Genomic DNA, 21,097 nt, shown 5'->3' with positions numbered 1-21,097 from the left:
TCTCATCCCAGGTCTTAGGGATCAAATTCTGGGAGGAAACCTGTTATCCCAGGCAACAACATGAACACATAGTGGTTCATTATTTTACATTTATTTAGAAGTTTAGGGAAGGATATTTCTTTCATTTCCTAGGAAGCACAACCAACCCCCCAGATCAGTGAAACCATATCCAGGAAAACGTGTTTTTCAAGATTTCGAGAGTGCCAGGCGCTACATTTCTAGACCACCACCAATATTTCATATTGATGCTCAAGCATTTCCTCCAAGGAATTCTATCTCCTCAATGGGGATATTATCAAAGGAATTCTATCTCCTCACTGTGGTCATAATTAACGTGGCCAAGAGTATCAAGTTAAAACAAAAATCATTTTTCTTATTCCGAGGCCACAGCACTGGACCATAAAATATATACTTGTTTATTTAGGAGGTATAAACGGGTTAAGCAAATCTAAGTAAGCTCTCTACTTTCTTGCTTCTTATTTTATTTTACGCAAAATTCTCCAAAAAGGAGAAAGGGAAGAAGTTGAAACTCAAGTTCAACCTTTTAAGAACGGATTTTAAAGTTTTAATGTCGGTCCTATTGTCCTATTGGATAGTCTTAACATGTCTGGGACAACGGAACAAAAACATGTATTTTGACCTTCAGTTAATTTAAAAATGTGTTAACTTAAAATGTATATAGTCACTGTTCTTTTCTATTTCCGGTAGATGTAACTTAAATAAAAATGTTCACAGGTGCTTTTAACCCCGTGCTCATTCCTATTGCCCCGTTGGACTTCTGGTTTTGAATTGATTTTGATCTCATTACCTTGATTATTACCAGCTGGCTATCTCTTGCAACTAATACCAATGATCTCCATTGCGAAATGTGTGAAGCACTCTTTCTGATCAGCAACTGCTGGGAAGGCTGGCAGCCCCTTCGTAGCTCTTGAGGGTGGGTGGGTGGGTGATTCTGGGAAGTGCCCTTGTGGAAGGCACTCGGAGCCATCCCTGCTGGGTTGGGAGGGACAGGAGCTCTGGGTCCAGATTTCCATTGTCTCTGGGAACGCTTTCTCCCTGCGCTGGGGGTCTGGGCCCATGGCTGGTCTGAAGGGCCTGGCTGCGGGTGGCAGCTGCCCATCAGCACCCTGGATTCCTACAAATCCCTATCAGTGTCCCCACGCACACACATGCACACTAAGAAAAGTCTTTGTGGAAGAACCTCACTACAGGCAAATTTCTAGAAGAAGTCGTTTAGGCAGATCCACTCGTACATTTCTTTCGAAAGTTAAAAAATGTTAAGTAGAAAAGGATAAATGAAGTTCATTCCTATCTGTCTCTTATTTCTCTTATTACCTCCCCCTTTGGACTTTAATAATGGTTTGCTTACTTCGTGTAGCTCCTCTCTGTGGACTCACAAGCCTGCTTATTTGATTGTGAGAGACTAAGATGAACAATTATGTTCTCTTTTCAGACCTAATTCAGGCCCTTTCTTCCTTAAGATTTTTTGGGGTGGGGAGAGGGAGTGGGTTAAGCCAGGCGAGTATCTGATGAGCGGGACAATCCCGAAGCTTCACTCACTTTACGTGACTGAATCCATCAGGCCTCCTACAGCCCACCAGTTACCGGTAGTCTGTCCAAGGGCCATAAAACTGGAGATTACGGTGGCCAAGACAGAACCAAAGGAGATAGCTTATCTTTTTTACTGTCTTCGTATGTCATTCTGTTACCACAGTTGCTACTCAAATGTGACCGTAACTAGTCAGAAAACCATTGGAATAAATCACGAAAATGTCAACATAATTGCAGCCTGGGAAGAGAAATACTGTGAAGAGAAAATTTTCCCAAATGAAGCTGGAGGAAATCTCTATTAATGTAGACAATAAGAAAAAAAAAAGTGAAGATATAAAAATTCCCTAATCTGGAAATGGGAATTTCCATGGTGTATGAATGTGTATTTAAGAAAGTCTCATTAAGTCATGGAAAAATATCTCCTACAGTTGGAGTCTTCAAATTCTTTCAGGCATTACACATTTAGTTATCCTTTTTCCCTTTGTATATATTTCTCATAACAACACCTACATCCTTGTAATTTCTAAAGTACTTATCTCCGAGCAGTTTCTTTATTTTAAAACGAATGGTGTGAAAATGTTCCCAAGATCTGTATTATTTTATGGTCAGATAGAGAAGAAATCATATATTTACTTTAGACCTATTTATTAACTTTGTATGCTTTTTTCCAAGGAATCTTGGCGGATGGAGATATTTTTCTTCCTTTACCAATCTCATATTTAATAGGAAAAGACAGTAGTATGATTCTGAGATTATTATTAAACGGCCACAAAAGGCAAATAAAAAACAAACTTTTTCTATCGAGTGGGGTATCGTTTTCCAGGAATTCAGCTTGAGAAGAGCTCAGAAAATAACTGAGTTCCAAGAATAATCTGTACCTTTTGTGTTTGTCTTATATTTTATTCCTATATATTTCCTGTTCATTTTCATAGAGAATATATCCTGGTAACCTCTAACTGGAAAAACGCATGCCGTATTTGTAAGCATATGTATGTATGTATGTCTATCTTAACAACTACATTCAGCGTGGGGGTGTCAGATGGTCAGAATTTGATTCCATTAGCCCAACACTCTGAAAAATGGCTGAGGACCAGGGAGGAGGGGGTCCTCGCATTAGGGACCATGGTTTATTCACTGTTTGTGACGTCAACACCTAGCTTAGAACTTGGGCCCAGTAATATTTAATGATGAACAAGGGGGTGGGGGGGACACCTGTGCACCTTAAAGTTAGGGCACTTTTTAAAAATTTTTTATGAAGAAGGGTCCCCATTCAATACTGTCCCTGACAGGCTAAGTCTCTAATTTCCCAACTTGGAGGCCTGAACAGTACGTTCCGTAGGGCCCGGCTCACTGCAGCAGTCCCACGCACATTGTAGGTTCTCAATAAACGAGACCCCCCGACGCAGCACGCGAGACCAGCAGCTGTGGTGAAGCACGGAGACTGAGTGAGAATCCCCGGGTCCAAGCAGGCCAAACTGAGACACTCAGATGCCTAACGTGGGGCAAGTGATAATCTGTATCGCGGACTGCGGAAGGTGCGGAAGTACACAAAGCATCGGAGGTCTCCCTTCAACGTGCTCACCACAAAGTCTGACCGCTCCGAAATGTTCATTACCTGGAGAATTCACGTCTGTGACTACCTCATTCCTTTATGGTGCCAAGGAAGCACAGCATTATTAAAAGGGTCCTGAAAACAGCTGGGCACTCACTCAATTCAGCCACTCACCTCGCACGGGATGCAGGAGGAGCACGTTTGCCGACTGCTCAGCAAACCTCCTTCACGATGAGGCAGAGACTGGCGCGAGGGAGAAGAGACGAGGGGAGAGCTGGGACCGGAATGCACAGTGCTGGTGACGGTGGCTCCGTGCCTGGCACACTGCGGGGCTGAGCAGCCCATTCATGGACTCAGTGGGGATGTGAGTGCCACTGGTCAGGGCCCAGGGCTCAGACGCGAATGGGGCTGGGCAAGGAGGCAAGAGTGAGGGCAGAGCTGGCTCGGTGGGGCGCACCCCTACGTGGGGCCAAGCAGGACCAGACGAGGGGAAGCAGGCTTTCCCAGAGGTCAAACAGCAAGGTCAAGATTCCAGCCAGAGGTCAGGAAAAGAGCTGGATCAAAGGCGAGGCCACAAAAGTTCTGAATCATAGTACCTGGGTCTCAGCAATGAGAATGGAGCCAGGAGCAAGAATGGGTTTCGCATCCGAGCCATGATGATCAGGTACTTTCATATTCACGGCCTTATTTTCCTCCCCATTCCCCACCTTGAAGCAATGCCAAGGACATGGACTGGGGCAGGGGGAAGGATGTCAGAAGACTTAGCTTGAGTCCCTGTTCTCTCCTTATCTTACATGTGACGCTCGACCTCTCTGGGCATCTAGAAAATGGGAAAACCCATTTTCCCTACCTCACAGTATCACTACCTCAACGATGATCACAAAGAGGGGACCAGTCTGTAAACTCTACGGGCTACAGGAATACTGCTGGCTGCTACAGTTACTGTTCTGATGACTATCCTGCTTGCTCAGAGCTAGATCTGGTCTCCGACGATGGCTGAGTAAGTGAATTACGTGCCCATTTGCAGGCCTCAAACGTTCAGCTGATAAAGGCTATGACAACTGGATTGGCATTCTGGCCCCTGTCCTTTGTAACTGAAGCATCATTTTCTATCTCGACTGATAACATGAAAAGAAAGCTTCTGGGATGTGGGTGGGTCCACACGGTCTGGTGAGCTGCGGAGCGTGTTAGCGGCCAGCCACTGGCGCCTTCCACATTTGCTGAGTAGCGGTCTGATGCCATTGTTTCGCTTTCTGACTGTGTCCATGGCGTCTCGAAGAGAACAGAAATCTCTTCATAATCAGCTTATCCAATGTGCGTACGAACAATGGTTCTGTGTGCCTGGCTGGCCCCCGTTCTTCCTCTTATGACGGGGGCCTGGCTGGGTCTTTGGGGCTGAGGGCAAACGCATCCCAATGTCACTTATTACACTAGGTTGGTGGCTTTTAGTAGTTCTGCCATCTCAACTTGAAAGAGGAGCCGGAAGACCCATCTCTAAAAGCTGCCTCTGATCAGCAAGTCGTAGTTTCAGCACCTCAGGGATCTAAACCGTGTGTCCACAAGAAGAGACGGCTCACCCAGGACTTGAACAATATTTGGGAGTGTTTCACTCCGGACTGTGGCGCGCGTCTACTGAACTCATCTGGCCTCACATCTCCTTGGAACCTTTTAAACACGTGGTTCCCAGAAAGCACGAGAGAGTCACGGTCTTGAAAGGGGCTGCGCTTGCTGACCCTTCTCAGAATCCACGGCCTGAGGCCACCCCAAACTGACAGCTTATTATCTTTGAACATTTGTTTTTTTTTAGCTTCACTATTAAAATAGAGACTCCCTGAATTGTTTGAAAAAGTGAGCTGATACGCAGGGCCATGGCTTTCCAATTAAGGTGAGACAAGAACACCATCGCTTATCTTCCTACTGATGCCCAACCTCAGGGTGGCATGACCTCGGGGCGAGGCACAGGCATAGGCCACGGGTAGGCCCTGAATACATACGCAGGCATCACATACATCCTGCCTGATTACAAAGCAGATCCAAGGCGGCCTCAGGCTGCACCACGTGTGCATACATTGTTAAAGGGAGGAAATGAAGACCAAGGTAAATGTTAAGCAGGAAAGAGTATGCTGCAGCCAGGGAGGTGGTCCCCATACGGGGCGCATGTTGGGAGGGCCTGCCTGGTTGGGCAGATGGCTTCCCAGACTCGACTGTCAGTCTGCTCCAGCAGTCAACGTGGAAATCACACCCGAGCACTCCATGACCCCGAGGGTCCCCAAGGGCCAGCACCTGTTGGCCTGAGAAGTTTCTTGGGGATTCCTCGTCCTGATTCATGATGGTGCCGCAAGATCAGAGCTGGAGCCCTGACCTGAACCTTATTCTTAATGGGTGACTACCATTAAATTCCGTGGTCTCCAATGGTCGGGACACCAGAATTGGGCTCCGTTTCAAACATCTGTGACTAATCAAGCTCCTCTCTCGGATGGGAAAGTAAAATTCACCTGATGCATAACTAGGTGTATCTCACAGACATAAACAGTCAGTAAAAATTTGGCCTAACGGCTCATTCAAGTCAAGCTCGAAACTGTGTAAAACAGAATGCCTCGCCATCCCTTCGTGTCTCTGACAAATTTCATAGATGCGCTAAATGTTCACTGTCACTCACCCCGTACCCAATTTAGGACAAACGATGGTATGACCCTGGGAAAAAGACGGCTCGGCTGAGTCTGCTGGTAACGAATTTCCCAGTCTGCATGCCCTGAGCATTTGGGAATCTCAGACGGGGAGGCAGACACGTGGGTTTGATCGGCTCCCTGCCACCTCGCAGCCACCTGTGAGGGGGGCCCACAAATGGGCAAGGGACACTCTTTACTAAACACTTTCATTCCTCCCATCTGTGTTCTTATATTACAACTAGAGGCCCGGTGCACGAGATTCGTGCACGGGGCTGGGGGGGTCCCCTCAGCCCAGCCTACACCCTCTCCAATCTGGGACCCCTTAGGGGATGTCCGACTGCCAGATTAGGCCCAATCCCGGAGATTGGGCCCAAACTGGCAGTCAGATATCCCTCTCACAATCCTGGACCGCTGGCTCCTAATTGCTCACCTGCCTGCCTGCCTGGTCACCCCTAACTGCCCATCCCCTGCTGGCCTAGTTGCCCCTCACTGCCCCTTCTGCTGGCCTGGTCGCCCCCAACTGCCACCCCTGCTGCCTGCCCCACACAGCCTGCTGTTTAGTCGTTTGGTCGTCCCTCACTAACCCCCCTGCCGGCCTGGTCATAGGCAACCACCTTGTGAGGGTGTGATGGTCAATTTGCATATTACCCCTTTATTATATAGGATAATATGGTGGCAGACATTTTATACATCCGTGTGACATTTTATCTTCCACAATCAGATAGACACAGCGCAAAAAATCCTTCCAAGAGGGCCTTTAAAAACAAGTTCGCTATCTCTAATGCTAACCCTCATGTATCAAACAACGTAAAATCACTTTGTTCTTGTAAGATATACTTAAGGCTATATAAGGAAACAGTTTAAAATGGTATACTCAGAAATGGAGTTAGACAACTAAATATTAGAAATCAATTATACAGGAATCACCACCTCTTTTTTTATTTCTAAAAAGAGTTATTTCCACAGGGAAATTATTTTAGTCTTATTTGAAAATACATTTGAAAGGAGCACCTGCAATTTCACAAAAATGTTGTAATATAATATGGGACCATTTAAATACATGCCTCTAGCCCCTAGAAGTCATCCACACACTATGTAGAAGACAGTGAATTGATTTTTAAAGAAATAAACACATCACAAATTATACTTATAAAGACGTGTTACTGCTAAAAACACTCACTCACTAGTAAGAGCTGCTCTCAGAGCACCTTACCATGCCACAGAAGACCAAATGCCTTTATTTTACTGTCACCTTTTGCTTCCTCGGAACAATTTAACCCAGCCAGATCACTCACCTTTGTCACCAGACCGAGCTGAGAATGACTTATCTCCTAGAGTCTGACAAACCTTTACAGTCAGGGGTTTACAAAGCTGAAAATATTCAAAAGGATGTACTGCAAGCTCTCACATCAGCTAACAGAGAGGTACCCAACCCCTTCTGAATGACAGCATTTCTGCATTAGCTGGTTTTCCCATGCAACTACTGGAATGGAAGGCCACTTCACTTGAATATGCAAACTGTGATATGTTTAGAAATCACACCATTATGTTTCAAAATCATTTCCTTCCTGCGTAGTGGGACCTTGTATCGTAGAAACAAACAAGGTTTACAGGAGAACGGCTGTCATAGGTACTTTAAATACAGGTGTGTGGAGACCAATCCGTTCCCTCGCACAGAGGCAAACAGTCGAAGGAGATAAAAGATGAGAATTTGAACGTAAGGTGGTCTCAGACAGCCATGCTTAGGTAAAGCAGAACATCTCCTGAAAACTAGAAAATGTGACTACTAGTTAGCATGGTAAATTGTACGAGGCTGACCAAAACTACTGGGAAACCAATCCTGCTACTTCTGGTCCACGGCTGCACCAGAAAGGATCTTTCTTTCTGAAGTCGGCAAGCCTTTTCCGAAGGGCACGTCTCTTACCGACCTTCATTAACTTCTGGGTGGTTGCCTAAGAGTTGTCTCTTATCCAGAAAAGTTTAACACGGGCTCAGTGGAGACCGTGTTTATTTAAGTTTGTTGGAAAAACATTCCTATCATTTCAAGAATGACTAAATATTTTTCATTCACATAGTTAGCATTCCAGACTGTTTTCCTGCCTCTGTTGATTAGATGAAAATTAGCAGGCCCGGGTCTGAGCTATTAGCTGCAATTATTATCTTGGTAGGAGAATTATGAGACTCCCAGCAATAATGCCCTTTTAGGTGTGGGAAACGCAGAGCAGGGGCAATAAAGAGGGGCCTGCACCCCTGCAGGCCACCTCCACAGGAAATACGGGGCGGATGCGGCGGCCGGACATCAGAGCAGAGGGCTGGCGGCGAGCCGGGTGTTTCAGAATCGGCTCTGAACAGTGACAGGCTGACGTTATCTGAAATACCGACAGGCGTTTTAAATCACCAGGTAAAATCCGAGCGCTAGGAAATTCACCCACGACAAATTCCTGATGCTCAGGTTCAAGCCCTGGGGTGACACATGCTCATGGGCATTGCATGTGTTACTCTCCATAGGACCTTATTCGGACAAGCAAAAAAAAAAAAAAACAACAACAAAAATAAACCCGGCTGTGCTACTATGCTTTCACTGCCATTTATGGAGCTGGTTTCCAGGACACGTAGAGTTAAAGGGTGAACCAACATGCCTACGAGAGTCTGAGATATGACGGGTATTTTATTACTTTTGGCCCACTCGTGACAGCACAGTCTATGGGACTGAAGCAATACCACCCATAAACTGAGTTTTGATCCCTGGCATGTATCAGAATGTTAATAATCACGTGACCCTGTGGCATCTCTGACTTCGCTGCCTCTGGGGTCAGCCCAACGATGCCGGACTCCTCGCCACAGAAGCAGTAGCTTAATCATTGGAGATACTGTTCAGTGAGGAAGTCTTCTGGGCTGAAAACATGTTTTCTTCTTTGAAGGAATTCCCACCCAGATATGTGCCTGGTACAGACTTTTCTGGCAGCCCCGGGAGAAATCGCATTTGGAGGGCGGCTTGATTCAAACTCTATCATCAACATTTACAGGAAAGGATAGAGGGTTCCTATAAAATGAAGACGGAGGAGGAGGAGGTGGAGAAAGAGGAAGAGGAAGGGGGGGGGGGGAGGGGGAATATTTGACAGCTCAGACTTCCAGCCTGTTAGAGCTCAGAACACAGCATGCTGTCCCTTGGGTGAACTGACACTGAAGTGGCTACTAAATCCACAGGGTTGTCAAGAAAGGCCTAACACCCTCTCTTCAACACCTTCCTGAGTAGGACCAGGACTCCCCAGGTAAGGGATCCAAGAAGTGAGGGGGCAGGAAGAGAGAGCTGACTGTCTGGCTCAATCCCATTTCAGCCTAAATCCAGAGAATTAGCAATAATCCACACACAGGAAACGTCTTAGTCCTCCACTTCAAGGGTTGGTTCAGCTCAGTTTCAGATAACAGCTCTGCAAAAACACTCATTTTAAGCTTTCATTATAGAAAAATTAAAAAATAATACTGAAGTATACAGAACAAAATGATGGACACTCGTATACCCATCACCCAGCTTTGACAATCTATGAATAACTCTTTGATTATTTCCTGTCTGAAATATTTTGTTTGTTTCAGAGAAATAGAAACAGCAGAAAGGCAACCACCCATTCACCAACCACGAGTACGGAGTTGATTTACTGGCAACCAAATCCTAACATTAAATGTTACCCTGCAAAATATTATCTATGTTGTTCTACGTTCTTGACAAGGGATACTCTGGGTATTGGCTCTGAAATCCCCAGGGCCATAAAAACCACACCTGCTCCCAGCAGGAGCCTGCACATACGAGGCCTGAAGACCACGCAGAACACAGTGGCCCCCTGGGTGGATCCAGCCACAGCTTCAGGTGAGAGCAGACCAAGCCTGACATCAAGACGTCGGAGTGAGGATGAAATTCTTCTCTCTCGCATCAGGTGGCGCAGCCAAGCTGGCCTCACACCTGTCTACATCGCCTGCATTTTTCTTATGGAGTCATGTACGTGACATGCCCATTTTTCTTATGGGCATGTCACATACATCTTGCAACCAAAAATTCCCTCCCCAACACCTTATCTTTATAAAACAACCTTTTTAACGGAAAATGGTACTCTGTCCCTAGGGTCCCTCTGACATTAAAAATCAGCTTAGGTAGCATTTATGCCTGATCTTACTGGGGGGAAAATAAGCAATTAGCTAACTGTGATGTTAAAATAAAAATCCCCATGCATCAAAAGGTCGAGGGTTCAATTCCCAGTCAGGGAACGTGCCCGGGGTTGCATGCTCGATCCCCAGTAGGGGGCGTGCAGGAGGCAGCCCATCCATGTTTCTCTCTCCCTCTCCCTTCCTTTCTAAAAAAAAAAAAAATCAACAAAAACATTATTTTAAAAAAATCCTGCCTGTAAAAGTAGCTGAAGTAACAATGCTGTGGCACCTATACACTCACAAGGCATGTCTTACTGAAAAGCAGTATATTAAACATGACAGTGAGCGTTAGCCTTGGAGGGCCTGGGGGAGCGCCTGGGGGAGCCCACTTAAACTCTGCACTTCAGGGGCCGAACGGGGAGAGAATGAACCACACTCCACAAACCATCCTGGGAGGCCCCCGGCTGCCCCTGGAAGCGGATGAAAGCTCAGGGCTCTCAGGAGGGGGAGCGGTCAATCTGACGCTAATTGGTCCAACCGGCCTTGGACAGGGGGGCCCACAGTACCCCACACACTGCATGTAACACTGTGTTCTGTTCTCAAAGCGTGCCTTCAAATGTAAGTATTCGACCATTATTCTTTCTTCAAGGCCCAAAAGGCCATCAGCATCTGAGGCTCCGGGTAAGAGCCCCCGTCAGGGCCCGCTGCCTGCCTCGGCGGCGAGGAGTCCGGTGCGACGGCCTCTCCGGGCCTCCCCAGCTCACTCAGGCATCAACTCTGAGCACCTATTGACATGTCAGGTGCTGTTTTAGGGACTCAAAATAATACGGTAAATTCCTAGCTCACTCTTCCACGCTACTGGCCTACAGGAGGGTGTCATGCCCTGTTTGTCTCACAGGCAGTGGGACACTGCCACTCTCCAGCTGCATGACCTCGGGGAAGTTCCATGACCTCTGCACTTTGGTACCTGGGATGGGAATTTGGGATACAGTATCTGGGAAAGAGGGAAGTTGTAAGGACCCAATGAGCTGATGCTCCTCCAGCACCGAGGCCTGGCTCGCAGTCAGTGTGCAAGAAACGTTAGCTACCGTCCTTCAGGGCTGCCAATAAGACGATGCCAGCGGTGCTGGATGCTGAGGGAGACCTAATGGTGCTGCCTTCCCTTTTTTGTTTTTAGTTGGGAGGTAGATTAAGGACGTACACTTCAGGGGCAAACCTCGCATGCTATTCCATGCATGTCCACCCTAGCTCTTTACAAGAGCCAGAAAATAAAAATAATGTGATTGACGAACAAGAGGAGGAGGAGAGAAAAGACAGCCGAGCAAGTCAAGGACACGATCAGTGACAGACGTACAGACGGGGGTGGCTTATCTGGATACCTGAATTGGGTGTTGACAATAACATGGTCAGACTTAATCAGGAGAGGACTCAAGTGCCAATTTAAAAAGCACGGAGGTACTTGCGAATGAGTTAGCTGTCAAGTAGCAGCCTAGCCTTTGAGGGCCCCCAGGTTCACGTCCCCAGGGCTCTCCCGAGCACATCATGCTGTCACTTGGAAGGTATGTATCTTTAATAACAACAGCCACAACAAGGTCCTCCCTCCCTGCAAGTCCTAACACACCGTATTTGGGGATGCGGTAATTTATTCGGGGGAAAAAAATCTAAAACCACAGTCCTGGTGTGGGGTCCTTTCATATAATTTCAGGCTCTGACTACGCACCTTGGGATTGTAGCTCGTAGGGTGAGGGCCAAAATTCGTTATGCAATTGTGCGCAGAGGAATTTATTGTGTGGATAAGCTGCGTGAACACCAGTGTTTCTGTTTTTCTCTAAATAATGCTGGCTGGCTGTTCATTACACATTAACCTTGCTTGTATTCCATCTCCTCTGTTTGCCACTCTGCAATCACTGGAAATCCTATTTAAGTAGGCTGCTGAGAAAAATATCTTCAACGAGTTCTACAGACTTACTTAGGTCCCACAAACAAAGCAAGACGATTCATTCACCTGGCATTATTTTGCAAGTTCCTCCTTCTTATTAATAATAAATTACACCTCGTAGCAGTGTCACGATCTTCCGCTGTGCACTGTTTTTCCACCCCACACCAAAAGAATCTGTCTTCCTACGACGTCTTAACATGAGAGGGTTACTGGAGAGCAAACACCATCTTACATAAGACTCATTACTTAACTCAGTTCAAAACAAAAAACAAGAAACGCAAGATAAAGTAGTTCCCCGAGAACTAGACCGGGGAATCGTGAAAAGGTTCAGTGCAGAGCACGAAGGAGGCAGAGAGAGCAGGGAGAGAGGAGAACCTCACACCCGAGCGAGGCCTGAGAAGCAGATGCAGGATGTGTCCCGAAGGCCTCCTTCCCCAGGTGGCAGAAGAGGCCAGGTGGGCGAGCACATCACCGACACCTGGGGGACCTACAAATGGTTTCCTTCCCGTGGCCACACTCCTCTCTCCCCCAACGCAGGGCCCAAACCAGAGATGAGAGAGAGAGGTTAGCGAGGGAACTAGAAGCCGGGGCGGGGTAAACGGAGCTGACATTTGGGAGCAGGGTCAACAGACAACCATGTAGCCGAATCCGACAGACTTCAGTGTATCCCAGCTCAGCCACATAACGGCAAGCGACCTTGGAGGAAATGATCTAAACCCCCTGAACTCTCGTTTCTGCCTCTCTAACAGGGACTCAGGAGCAGGCCTTCAGCGCGGTGCTGCAGTGAGGATTTCCTGGAATCAGGTACACAAACAAAGCACTCGCCCCACACAACCTGAACGTGGACAGCCCCTGTCTCCCGGTTTAAATTCAAACAGCCCAAACGTTCTCTGCGAAGCTCACTAGGAGTCTTCCCGGACTCATCTTTGTGTCCGTGGTGTACGTGGATTATGGGAGGTTCTTCCTAAGTTTTATGGAATTAATGGCTAACCAAAGCTGTCATTCTTTTACCTAACGGTGGACGAGCAGGTTACAATTCTATGCGTATGTCGCAGACACCAAACTCCAGTGATCAAACTGGCATTCCCTCGCTATGCAAGCTATAGGGTGAGAATCAATCCGTTAGTTTCACATACAGTATTTATTTCTACTTGCCAAGTGCTCTCCTCTGCTCACCACGATAAATACGCTAACGATGACGATGAGCACAAGAGTTGCTTTCCCTCCATCCACTTTCAGAAGGGCCCTGCTTTTTTTTTGTTTTGTTTTTTTTAACAAGTTTTCTCAGTTTTGCTTTCCATTGATTCACGACTTGTGAAGTTAAAGAGTGAGTTGCTGAGTGGATGCCATCTTTCTGCTTTTGACTTTTCTTACGTTATCATGCACACGTACACACTTGAATGTTTCAAGTTGACAACAGATTGTCCCTAAGAACAGATAGTCCCACTTTTATCTGTGTTGACAAGGCAGGCTTGTAAAGCCAACTGTCCACCAGGCACACATATTTCTGACCCTCCTTTTCCAGGTCGGACACGCTGCCTTCAGGGGCTGGGAGGAGCGCACGTGTGAGGGAGTGGGTGATTGCCACTCAACCGGTCGTCTGGAAGCGACAGAGCCCGAAGTGTGGCAGCTGTGCTCCGAGCAGAGGAACGGTGAGGGAATTGGTGATGTCAACAGAATTGGAGTCCTCCAATTTCCATTTTTATACGATGTTTAAGCTCTTCAATAATGCTAGCCCCTCAGAGGTTAGTGAAGCAAGTCAGGCAGACTCTGACGTCTGCGTTTATGAAATTTGGGTAGAAGCAAAAGACTTCTTGACAGAGGACTCAGTCTACTGAATGAATTTCTGAAAAGAGCTGTCAGCTCCTTAATAGCTACTTTTAAAAATGCCAGAAGGATCCATCTTCAACACAGATTAATTTTTGACCCACTTGAGTTCACTTTACTATGCAAATGTGCTTCTTAACGACAAATACTCTCTACTGCGTCTGTCAGTGTAAATATCCCATCCCTTTTCTGTAGCAGCCGAGGTGGACGGAGGGTGAAGACCGACGTACATCGGTGTGCAAAGAGCCTTCCCAGGACGTGGGAAATGGAGGGAGATTGGGGTTCGGGATGCCTCAGGCTCCTCTCCTTCCAACAGGATGACAGGGAGTGAGTGTAAGAACCAAGACATCAGTAAAAGCCCGAGGGGAGTGGCAAAGCCACGCTATCGTGACGCTGGAAATAGAAAGGGTGCTCAGAGGGAGGGCAGCAGGCAGGGAAACCCTCCCCGTGGCTCCCGGTGCCTTTTCCAGCCCCAGGCTCCCGGGCTCCAGGAGGCATGACAAGTCGAACATGCAATGCTGGACTCATGGGCTTGTTTCCCATTTTATTCCACTGCACTGACCTCTGGATGTTAATTAGACTTCAAGTGAACTGCGTGAACATGTATACATGCTTGGGAATTACTCCGATTAGCCTATCCTGCAGCGGCAAAATAAAGACCCCATGATTCTCACTGTAAACGTGCAACATTTCTCCCAAAAGATAAATTTATCTGCTGCCGGTAACAGCAGGAAGCAGACGTAATGCCCGAGGAAATAAAGAACAAACAAGAACACACTGGCAGAAGCTCATCCAACACGAGACCCACGCCAGGGACTCGCGAGAACCGGCCCGATTTACCTTCGCACACGGGGCAGCACTCCCCAGGCACCTTGACGGGGTTCATGCAGCTCTGCCCGCAGACCGTGGCCACGCAGTGGGGCTCCCCATTGATGCACTGGCAGAACGTGCAGTCGTCTTCCCGCCACCGGTCGCCGTGGGCGAGGATCTGGCCGTTGGCGTAGCAGCCGGCGGGATTATTGAAGGGATACACCGGATCTAAAGGAAAGCAAGAGTTCCCAGTGAAATCGAGGGCATTCTGCATCGTTTCTCTGTCCGTACCTGCAGGCAAGGTTTCCCCGGTTCTACGTATCAGCAGTTCTTTCCCAGCTGTGGACCGCAGACGCTCAGGGCTGCAGGAGGGGTCTCGTGGGGACAAGCAAAAGCTGCTGTCACACTGAATTCCTGTCCATCCATCCTGCTGCTGCACCCAGGACAGGGGACATACGGCATAAAAACCGATGCTTGGTGCCCGGCCAGGTGTGGCTCAGTGGTTGAGCATCGAGCTATGAACCAGGAGGTCACAGTTTGACTCCCGGTCAGGGCACATGCCTGGGTTGTGGGCTCGATCCCCAGTGTGGGACGTGCAGGAGGCAGCTAATCAATGATTCTCCCTCATCACTGATGTTTCTATCTCTCTCTCCTTCTCCCTTCCTCTCTGAAACCAATAAAAATGTATATTAAAACAAACCAAAAAAACCCAACAAAATAAAAACTCCATCCCCCAAAACAAAGTTGGACCACACTAGGCACAGAGCTGGGGGCTGGTAAGCAGAAAACTCCGATCCACTGCAGGCTCTGACCACGTCCTCCGAGTTGTCCATTTACACATCTATCGCCCTCAGTTCACCGCCTGTGAGGCGGTAATGCCCGTCTAACTCAGGGCGCCACTGCTACTTCCAGGAGGAACAGAGCTCCGTCTCCTGGTGGCCGGGGGTCAGCGCGGACAACGGCGAGGAGCGGGGCGGGCTCTCCCTGTGGCCTTGCGCAGAACCAGGCTGGCTGAGGCTCAGCTTGCGCCTGGCGGGAAACTGTGAACCTCGCCATAGGTCTCCCGTGAGCTGGCAGCCAAGCAGCCACCCAGGTTGAAGGACAAAAATAGCCTAGGCCACTGTAACCATGTTTTCTGAGGTTACTGACCAGGACAGACGTGCTGCATACAAGACCTCCACATATCATTATCATGAGAGCAACTAGACGAATAACTGCATTTCCTTTTTCAGAATCACAGACAATCCGGTCTCAACAAGCAAGTGCTGCCGTGCGGGGAGGGAGGTCCACGCAGGTGTGAGCATGGTTCTCTGTGCTCTAAGGAGGTAACAGGGCGTCGAAAAGCAAGAGGCCAACGTTGAAAACCAAGCAGCCACCGCTTTAGAAAGGCAATCTGCCAGAGATGGAGGCGGCCAAGAGAGCGGAGTCAGATAAGACTTCATACATTTCTTATAAAAAATATTCCATGTCCACTCTGAGCCTGGGTCTAAGTCCCAGGAAATGAGACATACCCGGGTCCGTGCCCAGACAACTCACTGTGCTGATCACACAGAGGTTCCGATCTGTTTTCACACCACCCACTGCCAGGTGGTCTCAGCGTCTACTACCTCTGGGGGGCGCTAGGGAACTCATCCACGGGGACGGGTCAAAGTTTGATGTGATTTTTAAAAATCCCAACGGCACCTAAAAAGTGAACCACCTTTCTCCCATGTTGGCTCAGATAGTGTCTACTAGGGGAAAGGACTTCGCTGCTATGAACCGTTGTTCGGTGTGAGCGATGCGGTTTGCGTACTTTAAACGTTTTCAGATCTTCGATATGGTGTGCTAAATATCGCTCAAACATCGAAAAGCGTTCTAGGAAAACAGAGGAGAGCGTGTCACATGGCATGGCACCCGGTCCTCCCACTTCCTGTGTCAGACGAGACGGACACGTCCCGCTGCAGACTGAAGGCTGCGGTCCATTGGGACCAGCAGGCTCGCTGACCTTCCTACCCAGGGACAGAGGCGTGCGTACAGACCAGACACACAGGCAGGCAGGGCGTGGTGTTCCTGACTTCACTGCAGACTCCGACCAGTGGCTACTTTTCTGAACTTTCGCATCCTAATCCCTAAGAGGCATGGGTTGCAGTAAATGAAGTTCAGGGTTATCATCCTGAAATGTTTATTATTTCTGAACAGCAGCCATGGGAGGGCGGCGCCTGGTGGGGAACATGGAACGGTTACTTCTTGGGGGGAAGAAGGGAACACAGAGCAGGCTCCTGAGAGCCTTCTGTCCGGGGCCACACCTGATACTCGGCTGCCACCACCATGCCACAAAGGACCCCGAGTTCACCTCCACACAGCCTCAAAGGAGGGGGAGCAGCAGGGTCCTGGTCCCATTTGGCAGGGCGTGGGTGATGCAAAGGACCGGGGTGAGCTCCGCTCTGAGCTGGCTGAGACTGTGGGTGACAAGGGCTGCACCTGCCCTAGCTGAGCCATCCCAGAAGAGCAGGAGTGAAGTCTAGAGCACAGTGAGCAGAGGGTCCCCAGGACTTGCCAAGGAACTGTGGGGACGCAGGGGAGGAGCTGCGAGCACTCCCGGGAAATCTCTGATGCCCCCTGGAGACAGGTGACCTGCCGTCTACCCCCAGGGCACAACTTCCTTTGGGGCGGGGTATTTCCACAGTCTATGTGGCACTGACAACTCCTAAAAGACAGAGCTCAGTGTCCTGAGAAGGGAACCCCTGCAATAACCCTCTCCTTGGGGGTGAGACGGAACTAGGCCCGTTTTGAGCCAGGAAGACGCGTATGCCTCACCTTCACACACTGGGCAGCACTCCCCTTCGGGCACGTAGTACCTCTCGCAGTTCAGCTCCCCGCACTGGGCAGTGAAGCAGATGGCAACGCCGCCTTGGCATCGGCAGAACCGACACTTGTCCAAGCGAAACATGTCTCCGTCGTTGTACTCCACGTTGTTGAAGACGCAGGCTGGCTTTGTTTCTGGAGGGAGTTCAGACAAACAGGGCACACTCAGAGTCCCTTCCGAGCAGGGTTCTTGTATGTTTCTCAAACAGCCTCTAGAAAGATCTGTCTCTTAGCAGGGGGTTATAACTCATGAAGACTTGCTAAACTCGATATAATTTTTTTTGTAACAGCAATAAAGCAATGTAAAGTAAAATACACAAAACACATTGTCATCGCTTTGCCCCAAGGAATAGAAATTCCCCTTAGGGAAATCTACACTGAACCCCCACCCTCCCACCCCCCCACACACAAACACACTTGAAATAAAGGGAACCACGGGACCACAACGCTCACATCACCCATCTGTCCTTTAAAGGGATCACACCTGTTTTGTTAAACCATGCTCTGCCTCAAAAATTTACCTAGGTCTTTTTGGAGGCGATCTTCTTCTGCCCCTTCCGTGTTCTCTTTTCTCTCTCTGAGGCTAAGGAATTTGTAATTTTAATCGTGCTTGGCATTAACAAAACTCTTTCTATATGCTTTACTTTATACATCCCAGTAACAAAACCTGCTGTTACCACCAGTTTAGAAGGGATCCTAGGTAATTGGCTGAAGTCACACATTTAGCAAATGCAGCTCTTCAACTGAAACCTTGGGGACGTTCCACGTGTTCTGCTAAGCACTGCTTGTCCTGCATGTAGAATTCTCATCATGACAACAATTATTCAAATTTTTTTCTCTGCCCTGAAAAACTCACTCTAAATTCATTCCTATCTTCTAATTCTGGGTGAGTGAAAAGAACTCCCACCAGACAAAGATATCACAAGAAAAAGAAAACTACAGACCAGTATTTCTTGTGAATATAGATATAAAAATCCTCAAAAAGTGCTCGCAGACTGAATCCAGTAACATATAAAAATGATTAAATAGCATGACCAAGGGGGATTTATTCTAAGAATCCAACGTTGGTTTAATATCCAAAAGGCAATTAATGTAGTATGACATGTCAACAGAATAAAGGACCAAAAAATCCATACAATCAACTCAATGACACAGAAAAATCACTTGACAGAATCATATACCCTTTTATGATAAGAACATTCAATAACTTGGGAATAGAAGAGACCATCCTCAACTTGGTAAACAGCATCTTTGAAAAACTCACAGCTAACGTCATACTTAGTGAAAGACTAAAGGCTTTCCCCCTAAGATCAGGAATAAGACAATGATATCCACTCTCACCACCACTACTTCTCAACATTGTATCGGAGGTTCTCACAGGCAATTAGGGAAGAAAAGAAATAAAAAGAATCTAGATTGGAAAGGAAGAAGTAAAACAACTCTAGTTACAAATGACGTGATCTTGTATCTAAAAGAAAATAATTCTAAGGAATCTACTAAAACATTATCAAAACTAATTTACAACTTTAATGAAATTCCAGGGTAAAATTGCAACTGAAAGAAATTGTATATCTATACACTAGCAATGAACAATCTGGCAATGATGTTAGGAAAACAACCCCATTCACAATAGCATCAAAAAGAATAAAGTATTTAGTAACAGATTTAATAAATGAAGTGCAAAACTTGTACTCTGAAAACTATAAAGCATTGTTTAAAGAAACAAAAGAAGGCTTAATCAAATGGAGAGATATCCCATGTTCATGAATTGGAAGATACTATTGTTAAGATGATAACATTCCTGAAACTGATATACACAGTCAATGCAATCCCTATCAGAGATCACTAGCTAGTTCTTTTGCAGAAAGTACAAGCCAATCCTAAAATTCATATGAAAATGTAAGGGACCCAGAATAGCCAAAACAATACTGAAAAGAAGAACAAAGTTAGAGGACTCAGACTTTCTGATCTGAAGACCTACTACAAAGCTAGAAGACTCAGACTTCTGGATTTCAACACCTACTACAATGCAATCAAGGTAGTGCTGTACTGACGTAAGAACAGATTTATAGTTCATTGGAATTAATTACCTACATTTATTGACTTTTGACAAGGGTGCCAAGACAATTCATTGACGGAAAGAACTCTCTTGTCAACAAATGGTACTGGGACAACGGATATGCACATGGGAAAAAATGAGAATGATCCACTATGAATCACATCGTATAAAAAAATTAACTCCAGATGAATCATTAGAGCTATGATCTTCTTGTCACAGCCACAACTATAAAGTTCTTAGAAGAAAACAGGAGTAAATCTTTGTGACTTTGGAGTAGGCAATGGTTTCTTAGATATGATACCAAAATCACAAGCAACAAAAGAGAAAAGGAGTTAAACTGGATTTCATCAACTTTTGTGCTTCAAAGAACACCATCAAGAAAGGACAAAGGTAACCCGCAAATGGGAGAAAATATATGCGAGTCATATAAAGGAGATGCATCCAAAATATATGAAGTACTCTTATAGCTCATCAATACAAAGATAATCCAAACTGAAAAACGAGCAAACATCTGTACAGACACTGTCCCAAATAAGATACAGAAATGGCCAACAAGCACATGAAAAGATGGTTAACGTCACGTCATTAGGGAATACAAACCCAAGTCACAGTGAGACACCCCTGCGCGTGCTTAATGGCCATAATAAAAAACATAGAGATAGTGACAAGTTCTGATGAGGACGTAGAAAAATTGGAACTCTCCCACATGCTGGTGAGCATGTAGAGGGGCAGCTGTTCTGGACACCAGCGTGGCACTTCCTCAAAATACTCAATTCAGAGTTACCATATAACCCAGCAACTCCACCCCTAGGTATATGCCCCGGAGAAGTGAAAATATATAACATGAAAACTTGTATACAAACGTTCACAGTGACATGAGCCGCCTCCCCGCCCCCCCGGAAATAAAAAGGAAAGAGCCTCCATGCCCACCATCCGATGCACGGATAAACAAAATGTGGTCTATATGCATACAATGAAATATTTCTTGGCCATAGAAAAGAACGCAGTTCTGACACATACTATTAACACCAATGACCCTTGAAGACATTAAGTGAAAGAAGCCAGTCACAAATGAGCTACTGTATAAACTATTTATGGGAAATGCCCATAAGAGGCACATCCCCAGAGCCAGAAACGTGGATTACTAGCTGCCTAGGGCTGGGGGCTTTGGGAGGAAACAGGGAGGGCCTGCTTAATGAATTCCCAAGGGTCGGGGGAAATGGGCTGATGGAAGTGTTTTAAAAACTGATTGTGATGATTACACAATTCTGTGAACACATTTTAAAAAAACACACGGAATTGTACAACTTCACTTAATGAATTGCATGGTACGTGTTTCAGTAAATCTGGAACCACGAAAACCCTCCCAAGCTGAGGAACGTCTCCTGTGCTAACACGCCCTGCTTAATAAGGTGAGAAAAACCGGATTATGAGACACACGTCTCCCATGGGCTCATCTGTCCAACATCATTTCTTAACACGTCACCTCGCATGTCCAAAACAGACTCTCACTGCGTTTTAATTTGAGTATATTTACATTTGTGAGGTACTTAAGGACAATGACTTTCTCATTTATAACAATCCTGTGGAGAAGACACAACAAGTATGAGCAGCCATTTCTGCAATGAGGAAAGTGAAATGTAAAGAGATTAGGTGACTCGCCTAAAGTCACCCAAGTAGTCAGAGCTGAGCTGTGTGTGTTTGTT

At 46.8% G+C, this 21,097-nt stretch overlaps 1 protein-coding gene across 3 annotated transcripts in view; it reads right to left on the bottom strand.

The window, feature by feature from the left end:
• Nucleotides 1-21,097, bottom strand: part of CRIM1 (cysteine rich transmembrane BMP regulator 1) — a 175,937-nt gene that overhangs the window by 47,485 nt on the left and 107,355 nt on the right. For all 3 annotated transcript variants that reach the window (XM_079792690.1, XM_079792688.1, XM_079792689.1), the window contains 2 exons: nucleotides 17,285-17,467; nucleotides 14,519-14,716 (listed from right to left, as the gene is read on the bottom strand). In XM_079792690.1, the coding sequence (XP_079648816.1) occupies nucleotides 14,519-14,716; nucleotides 17,285-17,467 (381 nt within the window). The remainder of the gene's footprint in view (nucleotides 1-14,518; nucleotides 14,717-17,284; nucleotides 17,468-21,097) is intronic.

The sequence above is a fragment of the Cnephaeus nilssonii genome (assembly GCF_951640355.1).
Source record: "Cnephaeus nilssonii genome assembly, chromosome: 15".
Taxonomy (NCBI): domain Eukaryota; kingdom Metazoa; phylum Chordata; class Mammalia; order Chiroptera; family Vespertilionidae; genus Cnephaeus; species Cnephaeus nilssonii.
The sequence above is the reverse complement of the archived record's forward strand: the minus strand, read 5'-3'. Positions and strand labels throughout refer to the sequence as shown.